This window comes from Acartia tonsa, chromosome 9, assembly GCF_053477335.1.
Source record: "Acartia tonsa isolate MP-2025a chromosome 9, ASM5347733v1, whole genome shotgun sequence".
NCBI classification, from domain to species: Eukaryota; Metazoa; Arthropoda; class Copepoda; order Calanoida; family Acartiidae; genus Acartia; species Acartia tonsa.
This window is the reverse complement of record NC_137268.1, coordinates 43063949-43086966: the sequence shown is the minus strand read 5'-3', so window position 1 is coordinate 43086966 and position 23018 is coordinate 43063949. Positions and strand designations below refer to the sequence as shown.

General features: G+C 30.8%; 1 protein-coding gene across 1 annotated transcript in view; it reads right to left on the bottom strand.

The window, feature by feature from the left end:
- LOC145327554 (metabotropic glutamate receptor 8-like) overlaps nt 1-23018 on the bottom strand; it is a 138400-nt gene that overhangs the window by 15264 nt on the left and 100118 nt on the right. The window contains exons 22-33 of the mRNA XM_080171096.1: nt 21298-21398; nt 20647-20746; nt 18938-19042; nt 18169-18243; nt 17080-17163; nt 11195-11262; nt 9853-9934; nt 9327-9428; nt 7739-7813; nt 5552-5654; nt 1067-1135; nt 396-466 (exon numbers count right to left, since the gene is read on the bottom strand). Of these exons, the coding sequence (XP_080027222.1) occupies nt 396-466; nt 1067-1135; nt 5552-5654; nt 7739-7813; nt 9327-9428; nt 9853-9934; nt 11195-11262; nt 17080-17163; nt 18169-18243; nt 18938-19042; nt 20647-20746; nt 21298-21398 (1035 nt within the window). The remainder of the gene's footprint in view (nt 1-395; nt 467-1066; nt 1136-5551; nt 5655-7738; nt 7814-9326; nt 9429-9852; nt 9935-11194; nt 11263-17079; nt 17164-18168; nt 18244-18937; nt 19043-20646; nt 20747-21297; nt 21399-23018) is intronic.

Here is a 23018-nt window from a genome sequence, read left to right as displayed (position 1 = left end):
TTTTTTATGTGATAAAATCATCCGATTGATCTGATTTTTTGGTTACTGATTCTTTTTACAATAAGGTACAATATTATGAGCGAAGCATCTCTATAATCAAGTATTAAAAAAGTCAGTATGTCCTTAAACAGAATTCTGTATTTAAGAAGTTTTGCAACAAATTTACGTATAATTTTGTCAAACCTTATATTTTCATATTTTGTATATTCAGTTTTGACACTCAACAAATGGTAATGTTCGTCTGTCATATCGTTTCAGAGCTTCGCTTTTATGGATGTTGTCATCCTTGTTTCATATCAATGTAATAAGCGAGTTCTTTTAATCCAAACAAAAACACATATAGACTTGAAAACAGACTTCCTGTAACTTTTACTTGTAGGATAATAATTTTTTACCCAAACAAATGCAGAGTTGAGAGGATGGTGATATCCATTTCAGTTTATTCTTTCCATTATGATTGAAAATCCTAAAAAATAGGTTTGGGCCGTATACTTTTTTTGCCAGATATCTGGGCAAAGCCGGATACCTGGTAAATTATCGGATATCCGGCATTATAAATAAGCCGGAGATCCGGTATCCAGATAGTTTCAATATCCGGTATCCAGCGGGATATTAAAATGATCGGATATCCGACCGAACCGGATATCCAGCCCAACCCTACTAACAATTGAAGTTTTGAAAGATATAGTGAAGATACTCAATAAATGGTTTCTGTCTGTATGTTATCAATATCAGTTTGTATATCCTATGGTCTGTTAAACGTCTACAAAGACTATTATATTAAACAATTTTCTAGTATCAACTTTTATATATTTATCTTATAATTCAACGTGTTTTGGTTAAAATATCACATACAGTAATATAAAAATATTTAACCAAAGATCAAATTATCTATTCAATTTTGCTTTTTATTGATATTTTACTATTTTCAGTAAGACAATGTACATGTATCACCATCAAATTTTTTAGTATTAATTTATCAAGTTAACTAGGTATATATCCTGTCATAACTATAAATAAATTTTCTGCTTTTTTTATTTGGTTATCAATCAATCGAATAACATACCTTGAAATCCGGCTGGTTTTTGTAAAGATAGCAGAGTAGCAGATATTCAAACATATGCCAAGACCTCCCCTGAAAAAGAATATTTGTAATGATAATTTTAGAGATTTTTAACGATAAGACAATGGACAATAAAATGATGTACATCCTAAAGTTACCTCTTTTTTTAGATTATAAATTTTGGTTGACAAGTTTAGACACTGCTAATTTGAACCAACCAATCAAGATATGATAAAAGTAACCAAAGTTTTTAAGCTCAGGAATGTGAGAGTGTGTTTATAAAACTTTAGGTACAAGTTTTACATGAAAAAAAACGTTTCTTTTAAAATTATAATACGCTTACAATTATCAAACGTTTTGTTTAAGTCTAAGATTCAATCCTTATAATAAAGTAACAGGATGTTTGTGTGTTTGTCTGTGTGTTTGTGTGTGTGTTTGTGTGTGTGTTTGTATGTTTGTACTGAAGGATCTCGCTAACCGCTGAACCAATCGGGTTCTCCTTAACAGGGTAGCTTCTCATAGGTCCCGGGAAGGTTTATAATTATTTTTGGGGGGGGGTGGGACACCCCCAACCCCCCCCCCCAAAATGAAAAATCCCCTCCCAAAAAAAAAATTTTCGCCCCCCCAAAATTTTTTTTCACTTTTTCTTTTAAAATCTGAAATAAGAAATTTAATTATTAAATTTGACTGTCTCCTCAAGTCCCCCTAGAGGCCTCTAGGGGCGTAGCCGCTAGTAATAAATAATAAATTAGATGATTTATAAACTTAAATCTTTGGGGGACAATAATAACAGTGTTCAACATTTTCCACAAATTATTTCAAGTTACAAATTGGGTGATCTTTTTTGAATTATGGGTTAATCTATCGTTCAATGTCCCATACCTTAAGATTCCTGAATTTGTTAGATATAAGAACTTTAAATGGATTTTATTATTAAATTTCATTTGTTAGTTGGAGAGGAGCTACTCTATGAGGAAGAAAAACAAATTGTCTAGGGAAGGAGGGGACAACGGGCTGTTAATTACACTAGTCCCCAAAGTCTTATAATAACGTTTTCTTTTTCGTTGGCTTTACAAACTTGGGGACTTTTATTAATTTTGATTGCTTGGTTCATAAAGTTGAGTGTCCAAACATTTCAACCACTAATTTAAATATTCAGAAGGGGTAATTTGTGTATCATCATTGGGTATGTTGTACATCAATTAATCGGTCATTGTCTTATCCCTTTAGATCCCTGTTTAAAGTCAAACATTCATGTATAAATTTTATATTATGAACAAAATCTAAACTTTAAAATTTTTCTAGGGAAATATGAAAAGTCTATAAAAATTCTTTTTTTTCTGGGTAAATTGTAAAAAGCATTTAATTCGCGCATCATTACACTTGTAGAACAGATTTAACTTTACAACCGTCGAAATAACATTTATTGTCTTTTAGACAAAATGAAAAAATCAAAAAAATACAGCAGCTACGTCCCTAGAGGTCTCAAGGTTCACATGAGGATGGATTTTTTTCTTGATAAGTTATAGGTACCCTTACCTATAAAAGTTATAAACCTTCTCAGTACCTATCAGAATCGTCGGTCTAGCAGTTAGCAAAATCCTTCCGTACAGAAAGACAGGATAGGTTAATTAAGTTAATACTTACTTAATTTTATTTTTAATTTACAAATATTTTTTTAAAGGGTGGGGGGGGGGGGGGGGGGTAATCTTTACCGAATTTATTTATGCTATTAAATAATTTCAGGTATTTCAATTACAAATTTCGATCTTTTTAAATTAGGTGGTTCTAAATTAAGCGTTTTTAACATTAGACATTCTTAAAATTAGGTATTTTTAATTAGGGATTTTTAGTTAGACATTTTTAAATTGGGCATTCATATATAAGGTGTTTTAGGTAGGTTTTTCATTAGTTATTTTTAAAATTCGGCGTTTTTAATTAGGCATTTTTTTAATTAGGTTCAAATTATGTCCTCACCTCCTCTTTTTTTTTTATAGTTGTGTATGTTGCTTATACAGTTTAAAAAGTTAAAAAGTGCGCCAAAAATACAAACATAATATATTTTGTTAACTATAATATTTCCATCGCTTCATCCTAAGTTTAAAGTTTCAACAAAATATCAAATATAAAATATTTAAGTAGTTTTAAGAAATTCAACTTTCTATATCTAAAATCTAATATATATACAGTGTGTTTTTTTTATGAGAACTTTTTTGAAAGCAATTTTACCCCACTTATAGTTATCATAATTTAATGATTAATGGCTTATTTTCTTCGTTTTTTAAGGCAATTAATAGAACAACAAAAAAATATTTCAGTTTTTATTTAAAAAAAAAACAGTAAAATCTAAGATTCAAAACTTAGGTGTCAACATCTAAAAATGGTTTCAGCGCATTTTTCTTATGCTCAAATATTCAACCTTTTGCAAGAATGGCTGCAAAACAATTCAAAGTTTAGATATAGAGCTAAAAATGTATACAGATACTATTAGGGACATGTAATAGAACATATCAAAGTTTAAAGGTCATATCTCAACCAGGGAGGGAGAACTGGCCCCCCAAAGTCGACTACAGAAAATCTAATTTTTTTCTTAGAAGATTTAGGCATAAGAAAAATACGCTAAAACCATTTTTAGATGTTGGCACCTAAGTTTTGAATTTTAGATTTTACTGTACTTTTTTAATGAAAACTGAAATACTTTTTTGTTGTTCTATTAATTGCCTTAAAAAACGAAGAAAATAAGCCATTAATCATTAAAAACTATAAGTGGGGCAAAATTGCTTCCAAAAAAGTTCTCATAAAAAAAACACACTGTATATATTTCAAAAAATTTAACTTTTTAACGAACATTCTTTCACAGAAGTAACTTTTAAGGGTGGAACTACTTCTTAAGTCGCTCCTGTCTGTCGGTTGCTAGTCTTTTCTAAACCATTTTTTGTAGAAAGACAAATTGTCTCAAAAATCAGCCATGTGACGTCATAAAAATAATGAGGTATTATGTATCTCTTTTTTAGGGTTTTTTTTCCCAACTTCTCGATCTTCCTGATTTTTATGACGTCACACGAATGAGTTTTGATACACTTTGTCCCGCTACACATTTTTGATTAAATTTGACATTTTGCTAAATAATTTACAAATTCAGAGACTAACTTTTGATGATTGAATTTGTAGCTCACTTTTGAGATGTAACTTATTGGAAATGCTTACATAAACCACAATTTTTTTTTCTAGTATGACTTCGAAACTGATTAATATCATACTGAAAAATCATGTATGGTTTCGTATTATATCCAGTTTTCTATGAATATAAAAATGTACAATTATAAGAGTAAAACCAGTTTTGTTAGCAACAAGATGCCGAAGGCATTTTTATATCCGCGGAAAGCTGTTTATAACAAGATGCGATAAACAACTATTACAAAATAAGATATTCATTGCAAAGTTTTAAAACTTGAGCATTAGGTAACAAAAAAATGGTGATATAATTTGTAATATTCTATACAAGATGTAAATGAAATTTTTAATTTTATGGCTATAAATAAAAGAGAATAATCTACTATAGTCTATATAGAACGGGATACACAACATTTTGGATATTTGGTGGTATTTCTGAACTAAATCTTGCTTTATGATGTGAATGATTCCATGGTCAAACACCCTACAGAAAAAAAACAGTCTGGAAGTCTTAACTGGGCATGGTAATTTATTATGCCTAAATTGACCCAAGGCATTGTCACGCACCTGACATAGCAGCAGAAGGCCAATTTTAAACCAGCACACCACAGGATATGAGTAGACCAAATAGGAATAATAGACCTACCTAAGTATGGCACAGGAGAATCCTGATGGCCCCAGGAGTAGGATAAATGGTACAGCATATGATATGAGAAGACCAAATAGGAATAATAGACCTACCTAAGGATGGCACAGGATAATCCTGATGGCTCTAGGAGTAGTATAAATGGTACAGCATAGGATACGAGAAGACCAAATAGGAATAATAGACCTACCTAAGGATGGCACATTAGAATACTGATGGCTCCAGGAGTAGGATAAATGGAACCGCATAGGATATGAGCAGACAAAATAGGAATAATGGACCTACCTTAGGATTGCAAAGGAGAATCCTGATGGCTCCAGGAGTAGGATAAATGGAACAGCATAGGATATGAGTAAACCAAATAGGAATAATAGACCTACCTAAGGATCGCACAGGAGAATCCTGATGGCTCCAGGAGTAGGATAAATGGAACAGCATAGGATATAAGTAACCAAATATGAATAATACACCTACCTACATAAGTATGGCACAGGATAATTCTGATAGCTCCAGGAGTAGGATAAATGGAACCGCATAGGATATGAGCAGATCAAATATGAATAATAGACCTACCTGAGAATGGCACAGGAGAATCCTGATGGCTCCAGGAGTAGGATAAATGGAACAGCATAGGATATAAGAAGACCAAATATGAATAATAAACCTACCTAAGTATGGCACAGGAGAATCCTGATGGCTCCAGGAGTAGGATAAATGGAACAGCATAAGATATGAGTAGACCAAAGAGGAGGACATAGCACAATTCTCGACCTAATAATATAGATAATATATTATGTCCTTCTGTCTGTCGGTTTATTTTTCATCTATCTGTCCTTCTATCAGTATTAAGAAAAATAAAAACAACTAATGAGTAATTCAACTTTGTGTATATATGTATATTTTCATCAGACAGTCGGACAAACATTGATTAAAGAGAAGATTCGGTACACAAAAGTATACAAGGATGTCAAGATTAATTAGTAACAAAGCTCAGAAATAAGAAAATTATTTATACTGAAAAAATTACAATGGTTAGCTAAAGATCAGATGCATTAAATAAGATTTTGGCCCTCTATCCAAAATAGCAGCCAAGAAAAAAATATTAAAACATAGTTGATGGACAGAAAAAATATGACTATAGGGTAGCTGCTCAACTAAATAGTTGTACGAACACAATTAAAGTACAATTTTCCTGATAAAATAAGAGAAAAAGAAATATTTTCATAAGAATTAAAAATGATGAATATTTAAATTCTAAGAGAAAAAACAAATGAATATTTAAATAAAATGTGTACCAAATTTAGGTCCTTATGAATTGGGATTAGTTACTTATCAAATTTTTTCTTAAAAAACACAATTGTTTTTCGAAATTTAAATACCAATTTTAAATAAATATTTTAAAATAATTAAATTTATGTTTTAAATTCATAAAAAATATTTCCAATTCATCTTTGTAAGAGGTACTTTATTTTTTTAAAAGCAAAGTTTTTCTATAATTAGGGTCGGTCCGTCCGTACGTCTGTAACGGATAGCTTTTTTTCATTAATTTAGGCATGTCAGAATTGTCCTATAGATTTCAAACTTTGCATGGTGATTCCTGTAGTAGGTAGGTACGATTTAGAAAGCGTAGCAACTCTATAAACATTACCAGAATGTCCTTACGTCCATTTTAAACATGTTGATTTTTTTACTTTTTTAACAACAAATTTATGTGATCTAATTATCCAATTTATCTGATTTTTGGTATACTGATTCCTGGGACAACAAAGTACAATATTATAAGAATAGAAATATAAGAATAGAAGCATATTCTGAACCATTTTTTCGTCAAATCTAAGAAGGAACAATTCTAGCAGACAAAAGTATTGTTTACTTTCGACTCAAGCTGATGTGGATTCTTAAAAAATGATGGACTCGCTACTCGATAGTGAGGCAAAATTATTTTTGTGAAAAATCATCCAAAAGCACATTAAAAATCTACAAAAATTAAACAAAATCATATGGTAATAACCCTTTTAAGATTTTATTTAATTTTTGTAAATTTTTTTATTTGATTTTGGAGGATTTTTCACAAAAATAATTTTGCCTCACCAGCGAGTAGCCAGCCTAACGTTTTTTTTAAGAATCCACCTCGTTTCGAAGCTTTTAAATTTAAACGAAATTTTTGGGCAATTAATTCTGATTCCGCAAAGCTTTCTACTAAGAAAATATACTGTTTACAGCTGACTTTTATCAATGTATGAAATGAAAAAAAAACTTGCATTCGTAACAAGATGTGTACAAAATTTCAACCAATGAAATTAAATGTATGTACCGATGCAATTCTCCTATTGGCTCAATCAGACATTCCCTCTCTTTCTTAGTACCTTTATTATTATAAGCGAAGCAACTCTATAATCAAGTCCTAAAAATGTAAATACGTCCATAAACATTAACCTTATTAAGCAGTTTTTCAACAAATTTACTTATAATTTTGCTTCGACTCTTATACATTTATATTCTGCTTATTCAGTTCTGACAAAATACCATTGCTAATATCCGTTTGTCTTACCGTTTCAGTGCTTCGCTTTTATGGATGTTGTCATCCTTGTTTTATAAACTTTAAATATTTTGGTAATTATTTGATATAGTTACGAGGACAAGACGGTGCTTTTGCACAGAGTGTCTATCGAGCATATAATTCCCCTCCTCCCCCTTAATTCTTGAAATAAATTAAAAATAAGTTATTTTTTTTCTTTATGTCTTAAACCTGCGTATGGTCCTAATACTTCGGCGACCAAAGCGTGTTGGGCTACCCTGTTGTACCATTTATAACCTAACCTTTCCTCAAATATCTATCTATCTATCTATCTAACCTGAAGCCATGATAACTGTAGTCTTTCTGTATATGAAGAAAACCATCGTCACCTCTAGAGTCAGAATTATACCAACTAGAATATTTAAATTAAATTAAAAGTTTATTTACATGATCATGAACAGATAAGGCAAAAAGGCGCAGCAAATAAAGATAACAACTGTATAATAAGAGATATAAGTTTTCCGGAATTTTAATGTAGGGAGTAGATTTGAAATCTGCATCAAATTTTAAGGATTTTTTATAAAATTCGTTTTTTGTAAAATTCTTTATCTAAAAGCGAAAATACATTTTAAGTTAATTAATTTTGACCAATAGGATAGGTGGATTTTAAACTACCTGCGCTCTAATTGGTTGAATGATGTACGACATCCAATCAGAGCGCAGATTTTTTAAATCCACCAATCACAGATGCCAAAATTAATTAACTTAATTTGTATTTCCGCTTTTAGATAAAGAATTATACAAAAAACGAATTTTATAAAAAATCCTTAAAATTTGATGCAGATTTCAAATCTACTCCCTACATTACAATTCCGGAAAACTTATATCTCTTTCTGTATAAATGGTAGAATAATTTTAAAATTTCTTTTACTCAGGAACTCAGAGGTGGTTTCTTTAAAAGATCGATTAGACTCGCTACTCGCTGGTAAGGCAAAATCATTTTTGTGAAAAATCCTCCAAAATTGTATTAAAAATGTACAAAAATTAAATAAAATCATGAAAGTGTTACTAACATAAGATTTTGTTTAATTTTTTAAAAATAGGATTCTTCACATAAATATTTTTTTAAGAATCCACATCAGTAATTATGAAGTAGCTACGCTAGCTAAACTGTATAAAAGTTTAACGTACTATATGTACACAATTTCGTATAACAAGAATAGTTATGAGCAATTGTACCAAAACAATTTAAATGAATATAAAATATTGTCCTTTTTCGGGAAAGGGTTGTCAGTTTATTTTAATATTTTTTTTACCTTCTTTAACAAATTATCAATCCAACTTAAAGAATAAGAAAAACACGTCTAAGTGAGATGTAGAGTAGCGGCCCTTTGATATTTATTTATCTGTCTAAACTTTACAGGAAAAAAGTTTATAATGAAGCTAAAACTTTTAAAAATATTATATTACTTCTTCATATTGCTATTAAAAGAGGCAAAATAAAGAGAGGGAAGGGGTTTGTTTAGGACAAATACAAATAGGAAAGAAAACAAAATTAAAAATGTCCAGTCTATATTAATAACTCTTATTTGTGACAATAAAAAGAAATAAAAAAAAAATTTTGTCAGTCTATATTATGTAACTACATGAACATGTCAAAATCTAAAAGGAAAGAAAAAATAGGGTTTTGGTTAGTCTTTATGATATAACTCTATTCATATGTAGAAATCAAAAGGGGAAGAAAAATCTAAGGGTTTGGGTTAGTCTATATTATTTAACTCTATTTACCTGTAGAAATCAAAAGAGCAAAAAAAAACAAGGGTTTTGGTTAGTCTATAATATTTAACTCTATTAAGTCGTAGAAATCAAAAAGTAAAGAAAAACCCAAGGATTTTGGTTAGTCTATATTACGTAACTCTATTTACCTGTAGAAATCAAAAGGGGAAGAAAAACCCAAGGATTTTGCCAGTCTATGTTATGTGGATCCAATTCAACACAGCTTGTCTTGAAGATATCAGCCACATAACCTAAAGAATTTAAATTTAGCTGAAATTGTCAAGCGCGTTACATTTTCAAGTCTCTGTCTAGACCTCGTCATAACGCAAAGTAGTAAGGATTTGTCTTAAGCTTTAGATCTTACAAAACTGCTAGGCTGAATGGCTTTTACTTTTCAGGCATGACATGGGATGGTTTTAGGGCATTTTCCTACCTCCCATGTCCTCCACAAAAGACTGGAGACCAGGCAACTAGGTACAATGATTTAAAGACTAAAGGAAATAATCATTTTATTAGCCTCCATTAGGGAACTTCAAGATAACAGGCATATAATCAAAGAAGATCTTTCTAGCTATCTATGTGTATTTTTATCCATGTATCTAACTATATATTTATCTATCTATCTATATATTTATTTATCTATTTATGTTTTATCTATCTATTTGTGACACCTACCCACAGGACACTTGTAGCACCTATCCTCCTGAAGAACAATGGAATCCTCCCGACACGAGACACAACTCCAACAGCAAGGGTTCTAAATATATTATATAGAGTTGCTACGCTGGAGATGCGACATCCAAATTTCAAAATTCTTTGAACGTACAAACAAGATTCCTATAGAAATGCTTCACATCTAGTTCACTTTATTTATATTCTCTATAAATTTAACACCATATAAAACTTTGATCTGAATAATGATTGACAGGCCATAGTAATTATCGCGCGCACTTCAGGCACAAGACACAATTACTCTGGTCAGCCCTTACACACTTATTTTTATGCATTTTTAAGTCTATTATTACCAATATAATACCATATATGGGTAATACTAGCCTAATCATGGTAATCTGTATGTGATTGAATATTATTATATGCTTATATAAAACATTATATCTATTGTTAAAGTAATCATGTAACCATTATGTAATACTAAGTATACCTATAGCCATAGCTTCATTTACGTCACAAGTTTAACATACAAACACCTTATTAAAAAGACAAGGACTTAGATCCTGGTAAATAGTTGTTGTTATAACTTGCACCCCTTAAAATATCTCAGTTATTCATTGACTCTCGAACTATTAAGTTCTTCTCCTGGCTTAAAGGTAATGCTCTTAGTTAATTTAGCATGCATTGTAGTTTAAATTTAGGTCCCTTAGTACTTAGCATGAATTGTGCCTAGGTCTTATGTTAGAGATCTAACACTATGCACAATTAGATGCTTTGGACTTAGGGCACTTTTCTGTCCTACACTACTTATGTTTATTATCTCCTATCCTGTATATATTTCATACTTAACTGATTCACTTGTAATGTAAATACACATTAAACCATCTTCCTTCTTAAGTGCTTAATATACTTATATGATATAGATCGAACATCCTAACCAGCCATTTATTCTTAGCTTAAAGCAATATAATACCGCGCGTGGGTATTTGTTGAACTGCCACGGGTTAACAAATTAACTATTTCAGGCTTTTTTTTATTTAACATTGAAATCTAAATTATGAATTTTCCATTAATAAAACTCAAATACTTTTCTAAATAGTCTATAAGTAACAACAATAATCTATTTTATAGAATAATATTTAACAAAGATGGTTTTATGTGATAAAATATTTCTTTTTTTTCTTCAAAACACAAGATTTTATTTTGAGATGTTTAGAACAAAGAAGCTAATATTGCTTGATTTATTTCTACAAAAGAATAAGGTCAATTTATTTAGCATTTAAAAAATTCTATTTTAGATATGTTTGGTCTGGTATTTGACTTAATATGTTATTGAATGATCTACCTCGTAGTTTTTGATAGTTCCAAGCGGGCATGGTCTACTACACACAGATTCTGGGACACGAGCTGTATCTAAATATAAAAAAAATTGTGTTTAAAACTTACTTTGATTTATATGGGCCTAATTACTCCAGTTAGGGCAATACTAGATTACATTAAATGTAGAACTTTTTCCAGTTTTAATACAGAAAAATAGGATTGTGGAAAATTAAAAACAACATTGCATTTTTCCTTTTTAGCAAAAAAAGCTACTCTATGACTTGAATCAGACCATCTGACTTTACAAAAAGATCACGAAAACAGCATCGTATATTATTTTATTTACTATTTAGTATTTACAATTACAATTACAAGGATGATAACATCCATAAATGTTGTGAAGCTCAATTTTAAAATGAGTGTAAGAGAAGATGTTTAGTTGCCATAAAAAACGAAAATGAAAATATGCAGAGAAAATCACAAATTATTTACTGGATGGTCATTGGTACGGGGAATCTTCACCAAAAATTTCAGCTGTCTACCATAAATAGCAGCCAAAAAAATCTCGTTTCCTAAATAACGTTACAGATTAACTGACAAACAAACGGATAAACAAAGTAAATTGCGTAATTTCGAATAAAAATATGACAGCAGTTATTCTAAAATATTTTTATCTTAGCTTATTGTTGCTGCGCTACTTGTTAACAAAATCATCCTTTTACATTTTATGAAATGAAAATATTCTCTAGAATAAACAAATACAAATTAGCAGATTATATTTTGTTCAGAAAAAGAGGGATGGGGTTAATGAACGATAAATTGATTTCCCCCTTTTTTGGAATTATACAAAATTATAAATTTTTTAAAATTGAGAGTAAGGTTGATTAATTTTTTTTATTTACCTTTCTTTATTTTTCTGAGTTTTATATTTAAAAAATAGATAAATGTTATTTATCTATCTTTTTTTCTATTGTTGTATATCTATATTTTCCATTTATTTATTCCAAAAATTTATCATTTCATCCATCTCTACATGTAATAAAATTTATTTATCCTTCCATCTATCTATATTTCATTCATTCTATCATTCTATCTATCTATCCATTCATCCATCTATCCTTCCATCTATCTAATCTTCCACATATTTATCCTTCTATTCATCTATACCTCCATCTATCTATTACTCTATCTATTTCATATTTATTATTATAAATATATATCCTTGTATTTATTCAGCTATTATACTTTAGTGCATAAAAAATAATAATTTATAACGATTTATAAAAACTTTTTTTCTTTATCTCTGTATGTATTTTTTCTATATAAAACTATTATTAGAATGTATTTGAAGATTAACTTGCATTCTAATCTGTTGAATTCTCTCCATAAACAGATAGGACTTCAAGAAAAAGGTATTAAAAAACATTCTCTCACTCCTCGACCATTTCTATGTCAATTTAAATTCTTATTGTTCAATTGTTTTCTCTTCTATATCTTTGTTAAGTTTTTATAAAGTAAATCAGGAAGGAAGGGGACAATGGGCTCTTTATTATACTCGCCCCCAAAGTTTTATTATTACATATACTAATTCGTTGGCTTTAAAACAATGGGTATTGTTATTGAATTTGGATTGGTTAGTTCCCTAAAGTGAGTGTCCAAACGTTTTAACCACTTATTGAAGGCGCAAATTTTCATTGAGGATTTACATAAATTTATCAGCAATTGTCTTATCCCTCTAGAACCCTGATAAAAAATAATTGTTTAGTTTGTATTTGTAAGACAATTCTCCTGGGTGCTTAGAGACAATCACAGATTACAAGGGAAAAGTTTATTATTTTGTTCATTTACTAGCGGCTAAGCCCCCTGGAGGCATTTAGGGGCATAAGGGATGTGGAGGGGGGATGTCAATTCCCCACTTTCAAATTCCCCACTTTCAATTATATTTTTTTATAAATTTGGGGGGGGGGGGGATTGTTTTCTTTTAGTGGCGATTTTCTTTGGTTGGGGGGAGGGGTCAACCTACATAAAAATAGTTTAGAACCTTCCCAATACCTATGAGAAGCTCTTATGTAAAGGAAACCCATATCGGTACATACATAAAAAAGCTTTCTACTTTATATAATAGGACAGCGCAGCAAAACAGCAAGGATGACAACACCCATATAATGATGCTGAGATGGTCAAAAAAACGAAATCCTATTATATAAAGTAGTAAGCTTTTTTGTCTATAGCGAAGGATCGATGCTGTTTAAAATGGTGCAAAAAATGGGGACAAATTTCAAATTGTTTTGGCGTGTGACGTCATACCCCCATCTCTTTTCTAGGGGGTTTCTTTCCTCTTTCCCTATTCTTTCCCCTCACTTGTGACGTAAATAAACAGCCCCGTCAAATCAATTTGAAATTTGTCCCCATTTTTTGCACCATTTTAGACAGCATCCGAAGGATCTTACTAACCACTGAACCAATTTTTAACTAATTTACAGTGAAGCGTATTATAGATTCTTTTGAGTGAGAGTATCTCTACCCTCCAGAAAGAATTCGCTCTAGAAAAAATCAACATATATAATCTTATTTAGAAAATATTTAACATTATTTTAAGAAAAAAAAATCAGTTTGTATATATTAAAATATGGATATACTTATAGTTAATGACTTAATTATAAATATGTTCCTCTTTTTTTTTATCATGTCATCATAGACGTCCAAGGGGGGGGGGGTAATGGGGCGATTACTCCCCCCCCCCAATTAAAATTTACCCCTACCCTGGGGGTATTTACCCCCCCAAACAATTTTGGGGGGGTAAATACCCCCCCCCCAAAAAAAAAATCTCTAATAAAAAATTTTTTTTCGCGTTTCGCGCGCATTTTTAATACTATATATTTAATAAACTTTAGATTACCCCCCCAAAAATTTTACCCCCGGGGTAAATTTTGGGGGGGGTAAACTAAATTTACCCCTGCCAACAGATTTTAGGGAGGGTAATTACCCCCCCCCCAAGCTAATTTTAACCCCAGGGTAAAAATTTTGGGGGGGTAAACAAAATTTGCGGCGCGCTTCTCGCGCCATTTTACCCCCCCTAAAAACGAATTACCCCTCCCTTAAAAAAATTTTACCCCCCCCCCCCAAAAAAAAAGCTTGGACGCCCCTGCATGTCATCAAAATCATTATGATTGCAATGAACACTCTAATTTAGTGGTAAATATTATAGAGTTGCTTTGATTTCTAATTTGCACATAAATGTTACATGAATTATCATTCAAAGTTCGAAATTCGATAGGACAATTCTAACAAGCCTAAATCAAAGAGTAAAGATATTCTTATACTAAAGTAACAGGATGTCTGTTTGTCTGTGTGTTTGTACCAAAGGATCTCGCTAACCACTAAACTGATCGGGTTCTCCTTAACAGGGTAGATCTTATAGGTCCCGTGAAGGTTTATGGATATTTGGGAGAGGGAACCACCGGCCTCCCATGAGAAATCGCACCTAGAAAAAAATTCCCCCCCCCCTCAAAAAAAATTTATAGTTTTTTAAAACTAAAATAAAAAATGTAAGGGGGCATCCCCCCCCAAAAAAAAATTCCCTCCCAAATTTTGTTTTACTTTTTCTTTTAAAATCTAAAATAATAAATTGAGTAAAAAAATTTGACCTTCCTCAAGTGCCCCTAGAGGCCTCTAGGGGCGTAGCCGCTAGTCCTAAATATAGTAACAAGAACAGAAGTATTGACAAAATGAAAACAATCTTTGTGTATACTGTATAATAATGAAGGTTTTAAAAACGGCTGCCGAGCCTTGTAAATTTTGTTAAACAAAATTATCCTTTTAATCCTGGAAACAATAGTTTTAAATTCTTTCCAAGAAGTTGTTAAGATATTACAATTGTTATTTTCCTTCAAATTTCTATACGAGAAAAGTGTTTTCCAGTATGGTTTTGAAACCGTTTAATGTCCGCTGGATTAAAACCAGTTCTTAACCATACTGAAAATAATCATGTATAGTACGTATTACAGACAATTATTTACAAATATTAAAAAAATCTTAAAATTAATACCAGTTTTTTTGCCCCCGAGGATCATAATTTTTATTTTATTTTCGCGAAAAGCTGTCTATAATACAATGCGATAAATTACTATATTCCTCAGCCCCAGAAGTGGGCTAATCATTTGCTCATTCCATACAGGGAGGGAGGGGAAATTGGTCTGTAAATTATACCCAATATTCACGTTCTCTCATTGGTTTCTCAATAACTTTCAGGACTTTATATAATGTTGGTTGAATGGTAAAAAAATCAATGTCTAAAGTTTTCCACCAATTTTTTTTTTCTTTAAAAAGGGGTAATTTTGTTAAATTTACTTGATTTGAAAAAATGCCCATAGTTTGAGGTTATAAGATCTATAATTTGAAATGAAAGGATTGTTCTTTGGAAGTTGGTTAGAACATTAATATTATATAAATAAGAGTTGGGATATATATAGCTGCCTTTAAATATTTATCCATATATTTCAACAGGATTTTATTCTAAATGATGGTTTAATGATTTCTTCGTTTTAAATTTTGGGTTTTAAGTTATTTTTAACCCTGTTTTCAAAATCCCTAGAAGCAATAAGAACACTTTTCCCCTGTGTTCTTAGAGCATTTCAGACAAACTGGCGGACCAAGTGTGTTATACAGTGAATACTGATTGGTAACATAGCGTAGTAAATCTGGGATCTAATGGGATAAGACAGTGGCCGATATATTAACATAAATCCCAAATGATGATACACAAAATTACTCTTTCTGTAGATTAAAATAAGTGGTTGACACGCTTGAACACTTAATTTAATGAATTAACCAATTAGATTCACTAAAGTCCACAAAAATATTCAGCAAACCAATAAGAAAACGTTATTATAAAACTTTAGAGACTAACTGTAATACACAGCCCCCTGTCCCCTCTCTCTCTTCTTACCGAGAGACTGACTGACAGACATTTCGAAATATAGATTAATAAGGGCGGGAGGGAAAATGAGGCTGTTCATTACACTGTTCCAAAAGTCTTATAATAACGTTTTCTTATTCGTTGGCTTAATAACCTTGGGGACCTTAATTGAAATTTGATTGGTTGTTTAGTTAAGTTGGGTTTCCAAACGTTTCATCCACTAATTTTAACCTACAGAAGTGGTAATTTGGTGTACCATTTTTAGGGATGTACATCAATTTGTCGGCCATTGTCCTATCCCATAAGATCACTGAGCAAAAATAAAGAGTTACACTAACTTGACTGCTAAAAATTTCATTTGACGACAAAATAAGTTGAAATTAAATTACTCTGAAAATATTTCTGGAAACATGAAAAGTACAATAATAAAACAAGGATGAAACATTCGTTGTTAAAGTTTTAATGACAAAATGTAAATAGTTATTTATCGCATTGTTTCAGAGACAGCTTTCCGTTTGTCCATCCATAATTATTTGGCTTCCTAGCTTTTCATTGCAACCTATACAGTTTTTTTTTTTCATCAAGCCCTAACTCCAAGGTTGAATCAGTGTATACTGTATACATATCAGCTATGCTGCCATAAGAAAAGTTATTTTTAGAAATTCTAATATAAATCAATTTACATAATAATTTTGAAAGATGAAACGAAAAATTTTTCACTTTATAAAGTACATTTAAATTATATTGGTGATTTTAAACCTTTTAAATAAACTGTAGTAAAAATAGATTTCAATTTTAAACAGTCAATTTGTCAATTTGTTACAAATTTGACAAATATTTAATTAATAACTTGGTCAATTAAAATGAATATTGGCCTACCATTGGTAATTAAATCTGTATATCGGCTTATTATTTGTCATATTTATAGTATGACGTAATTTTTTAGGCACTATAAATATAATCAAATTTAAAAATTTCTGTATTAAACTTACCTATCTTATAATTGTTGTTCCATTTCGAAGCTTCTCTTTCAAAATAAAGTTCTTGTGTTGTGAAGGTTGTCAGATTTGAAACTCCTAATAAATACAAATTCACTAATACGTAGTAAGAAAAAAAAAAAAAGAATGAATAAAAAGAAAAAAAAAGAAGAAAAAAAGAATAAATTATCAGTATAAAAGTATTTTTTTTAGTGATATTGTTCGATTAGAATATATAGGCATTGCTGTTTTTTAAGAACAAATAAGTGAAAAGCTTATCTAAAAAATAACCTTCGGAAAAAATCTTTAAAAAAAAGCTAATTTCATATAGCATTTAAGTACATATAATTCCGTTTTGCGTTGCTGACAAATAGACATACAACGTAAGTCAACAAAATACTCTTAATTTCGGTAAGGGAATAATTACTAGAACAAGGATGACAACATCCATAAAAGCGAAGCACTGAATCGGTAGGACAAACGGATATGAACACTTATATAGTGTCAGAACTGAATAATCAGAATGTAAATGTATAAGAGTCAAAGCAAAATTGTAAGTAAATTTGTTGAAAAACTGCTTTATACAGGATAATGTTTATTGACATACTTACATATTTAGGACTTGATTTTAGAGTTGCTTCGCTTATAACATTATACTTTATTGTCCCAGTAATCAATATACCAAAAATCAGATCAATCGGATGATTAGATCACATAAATATTTGTTGTTAAAAAAGTGAAAAAAAAAATCAACATGTTTAAAATGGACGTACGGAAATTTTGGTAATGATTATAGAGTTGCTACGCTTTCTAAATCGTACCTTACTACTAAAAGGATCACCGTGCAAAATTTGAAATCAATAGGACAATTCTAGCATGCCTAAATTAACGAAAAAAGCTATCCGTTACGGACGGACGGACGGACCGACCGACCCTAGTTATAGAAAATCTTCGCTTCGCTTTTAAAAATTGCGCCGTGAATCTTCATTAGTAACTAGGAAAATTATATTTTTCATGTAGTATTTCAGGCATACTGACGTTTTGATGGACATTTAAAATTTAAGACAAGTTTTAGCACCAAAAACGAAAAAAAATATTCTTTACCTTGTGAGTCTAATCTATCCCATCTGTAGTTAGTTACTTCACCGTATTCTCCTATCCATACGTAGTCCCAGTGCTCTAAATTACGATAACCAATGAAGACAAAAATAAGAAAAATCAATATTTTATACTGTAGCTGTCTATAGTGCTCTAGCAAAATGGGGATAGATGTCACTGCATTTGGCCTATCTAATTAATTGACGTAAGGAAATATCTTATACCCCAACTCTTTTCTAGGGGGTTTCTTTTCCCCTTTCCATTATTTTTCCCTCTACTATGACGCCAATAGAATAGTAGGCCAAAAGCTATGATCCCCATTTTTCCTACGGCACTAAACACAGTTGTCTTTATACTATTACTCCATTTCGTGGGAAAATTTTGACAGATGGCTTAAGATAGTTGACACCCTCCTTAAATCAAAATCAAGGGGATTGTAGGGGAGTGTGAGCTTTATAGAGGTGTATTCCAGACAACAACAAAAATTTTGGGGTAGAAGGCGGGTGGATACATCCCCCTAGGTGTCCACCAACCCACGCAAAAGTCATTACACCACCCTGCAACCCTCTTTCTGCACGGTTTTGCTTCTGCTACAAAATCAATCAAAACATCTATAGTTGTGAGTTCTAGTGACTGCTTGTCCGTATACTGGTCGTATTTCCAGGGAAGCTTTAAAATATCTGTTGGGTTTAAGACTATTTCACTTTTCCGACCTCCCCTAGAGGCTAGGGGTGAAGCAAAATGTATTGCAAATATACAAATGTATAAGAATTACTTGTTTCAGTAGAATTATTAACCAGCTGATATTGGTAGATATTGTATCTTCCTATCCCATCTCCATCCTCATTAAATTTAACTTCAATGTCTTCTCCCTGTATACCTGAATTAATCAAGATAATTATATTAAAGCTCTTTATATTCAGACAATAAAAATGACTAAAAATAAACCAATACACGACTAAATTAGCAGGCCAGTATACGTATTAATTATCCAATGGTAGGACAGCAAGATGACATTTTTATTATAGACAATATAAAAACTAAAGCTTCCACAAGTAGCCCAGTAATAATGACTAGCTTGGATTAGAACAAATAAATTGGTTAAAATATTGTAACGCAATAAAATTGGCGGTTCCCCTCCAAGTGCCTGGTCGAACACTGAAAAACACCATTATTTTTAATAAATTTAAAAGAGTTAGGTCATGTAGCCCCTCGGGGTTATGGTACTGCAGCTTCAGGCCATGAAGGTTTTGGGATAGAAAAAAAACTACCCTTCCTACTTACAATTTATTTTTAAAGAATAGGCACTTTGAGTGAAAGAAGGTCAATGGCGTGCGGAAAGGGAGTGTACACTGTAAATTTTTTTTTCTCATTTAGTATCAATTGATACGCTGGGGTTGTATTAGACCTGGACCCGCAAGTGTGCTGTATTAACAAAATGAATATATAACACCATGTAGTACTATATACCATAATAACTATTACTATATAGAGATATTACGTTTTTAGTATTAATTCTTATCCTACAGAGTAACAAAAATTACAAACCAGAGTATTAAAAACTTCCTTCTAGCGTATTGTATTTTATTCCATAGAGAGTATTAGATAATACTATAAAATCCACATTCTTTATTACATATTACTCCTTAGAACACTAAGTAATACTCAATACAGTATTGGAATCTTCCTTGTATCGTAATGAGGTTTTTTTGCTAAAACGTATGGCTGATGATGCTTTACAGTAATGAAATGAATATATAGTATTATCTGATGTTAAATTTATTTTTTATTTTTAACAGTATAGTGGGGGTAAGGTGTTAACACATACGACAAGAAATAAGAAAGAGTATCTTTGCTAATCATTTAATTAAAATTTAATTGAAAAACACTTTTAAAAAAGAATATGACAATTTTAGATTAAATTAAACTTTAATTGAAACAAACTGAGACAGTTTTGAAAACCGATATTTAGCAAACATTTGTTCTATGCAAATATTTTGAGAGATAGTTCCAATAATGGGTTCCATAGGAATCAATAAACAAAATTAATACTGTTTATAACATTAAATACATAAAAATTATAGGTCGAAAACTTTGGACACTTCTAGTTTGAAGATTTATACAAATCAATGAACGAACATATTGTAAAACTTTTGGCCAGAAAATTTTAAAGTTCTATATGTTTTCTCCCTCCTTCTTTTAGTGATATTATTTATTATTCGGGATAGTGATACTATAAATATTTATGATATTGGTTTGTTATAACCGTAAACGATCATTAAAGTACCAAGTCAAATATCCAATAAAATATTGCTAATTTTTTTACATACATAAATTAACTGTATTGTTTAAAATTAATCATATTATAAAATTATTTCTTCCAATTATTTTAGACAGCTTGACTAAAGTAAAGCATTTAATAGCAAAATAGGATTTGAAGCTTTATTCAAATAAAAGTGAAGCTATAATTTTAAAATTACTTACTTGTAAAAGAAACCTTTCTGATATGATCTAGTAGATTTTTGCCAGTAGGAACCGGAGACACACGGCTACACAGCTTAAAATCTCCAGCTGCCACGCAACTCTAAAATTGTTTTTCTTGTTTTTTTTTAAATCTTAAAAATGAAATATTCTAAAATATAAAGTATTAAGTTTTTTTTTTGTTAGACTACTGACTGAGTTTACAAGAGGGTAGACCAAAGTCCCAAGCTATCCTTTTTTTTAGATTTTAGTCTTAGGATGGTTTTAGACTATTTCTCGACCCATTCTAAAACATAGCCCCTAAATGATAGGGGCGCATCCGCTAGTATATAATATGTTAATATGTCTGTTTATCAGTTTTACAAGCACTTATCATTGCCTACAATCCTATTCATGAAAGGATGTTTGTCTAAATGTTTTTTGTTTTGTATGCAAATAAATCTCTAAACTCGCATAATAGCTTTTCTTTACAACGAAGTTTATTACAGGGCCTGCAGAAAGGGTTTTAAAACTATTTTGAAGTGGGTTACCATTCTTTAAAGTGTCTCATGATGCCTCTAGAGGCAGTAGCTGTTTGTAATGCTAGGTAAAGCAAACGAACAAACATATTCAAAATACAATTGTAGAAAAGATTTGTTTCCAAAAATATTTTACCTTTGTTATTTCATCTTTGTCCTTCGCGTGGTAGTGATTTTTACAACATTCCTCCAAAATTTGATTATGTAGACTGTGAGCCATAGCGTAAACCGCGTCAACTGAAAAGAAGAATTTTGTTAACTCTTTTTATGCGGGCTTCTAGGGTCAGTATGGGGTGGACGGAGGGGGGGGGGGGGGTCAATACTGTACATCTCTAATATTTTAAATAAGCTTTAGCATACATTAGAATTTACAATTAAATGATTGTGTTAACACTATCTGTGCTGATTATTTTAGTTCTTATGCGTAGCAACAACAAAACTATCTAATATCTGGCTATGCAGACTGTGAGCGTAAAATGTGGGAGAAGGGGGGGGGGGATGCCAACACACAAATTTTAGAAGTAATTTTCCTTCTTAATATTAGTATATTAGGGCTATAAAAACTATGAAACTACTTTTCATTGTTAGTGTAAGAACAAATTAATGTTTATTTTAGTTTTGTTATTTCATTTTTATGCAGCAGGCCAAGAAATACATAAAACAAAGAGGACAACATCCATAAAAGCAAAGATTAGAAATCAGAAAGACAAACGAATATTGACAAACAGATGATGATTGCATTATTAATTAAACTATATGAACAAAATATTCTCTTTAATTAGCTATTAGAAAGGTTATCGAGAAACCAAAGTTGTTAGACTTGATTATAGAGTCTCTTCGCTCATTGAATTGTACCTAATAGTATAATTTAAGGAATCCTCATTTTAAAAGTATATATAAAATTATTTTTAAACAAAATATTTTAAGAATAAAAGATAGCTCATCCAACCTCCCCCAGCCCCCATTTTTCAATTTATATAAAGAAAGAAGGATATTGGAGTTGGGTTTCTCAGCTAGCAAGGCACTTTAAAGGAAAGCACCGGTTTATTCCTTTGCCAATTATAAACTGGAGATTGTTTTCCTCATATGACTATCCATTCAATTATATTATTACTTACTAGCGGCTACGCCCCTAGAGGCCTCTAGTGGCACTTTAAATGTTTTTGTTTGTTAAAGTTAATTTTTTATGTACGATTCCACCTTATTTGACGTTGAAGTCTCCCAGATTTTCAGAAAATTTTCAATTTTTTGTCATTTCTTTTGGGAGGGTGGTAGTACCATCCCCCAAAATAGTTAAAAACCTTCCCAGGACATATGAGAATCTACCCTGTTAAGGAGAACCCGATCGTTTCAGCGGTTAGCGAGATCCTTCGGTACACACAGACACACAGACAAACATCCTGTTACTTTAGTATAAGGATATAAATAATATAAATAAATCAATATTATAAATGGACATATTGAGTAACATAATTATTAATAGTATAATAAAAGGTAATTAATTCATTACTTAAAGCTAATGATGGCATAATATTATATTCTAAGTAGCGAAGATACACTTAATATTGTTCTTGTTGCATGGCTAGTAAACTTATTTTTGTGAGATAATATTATTTTAAAATCCATCAACTAAAGGAATATATTCATTTAGCTGAGTGTCGTTAAAGTAAGATAAATCCACAAAATTGAGACCTAAAATGGTTATACAAGACACTTCCTTACATATGTTACAAAGTAATGTATGAATAAATTTAAGAGGGAGACAGATAGTCAGATAGATAGATTTATAGTCAGGTATATAGATAACAGTTAAATAGAAAGATAGATAGATAGATAGATAGATAGATAGATAGATAG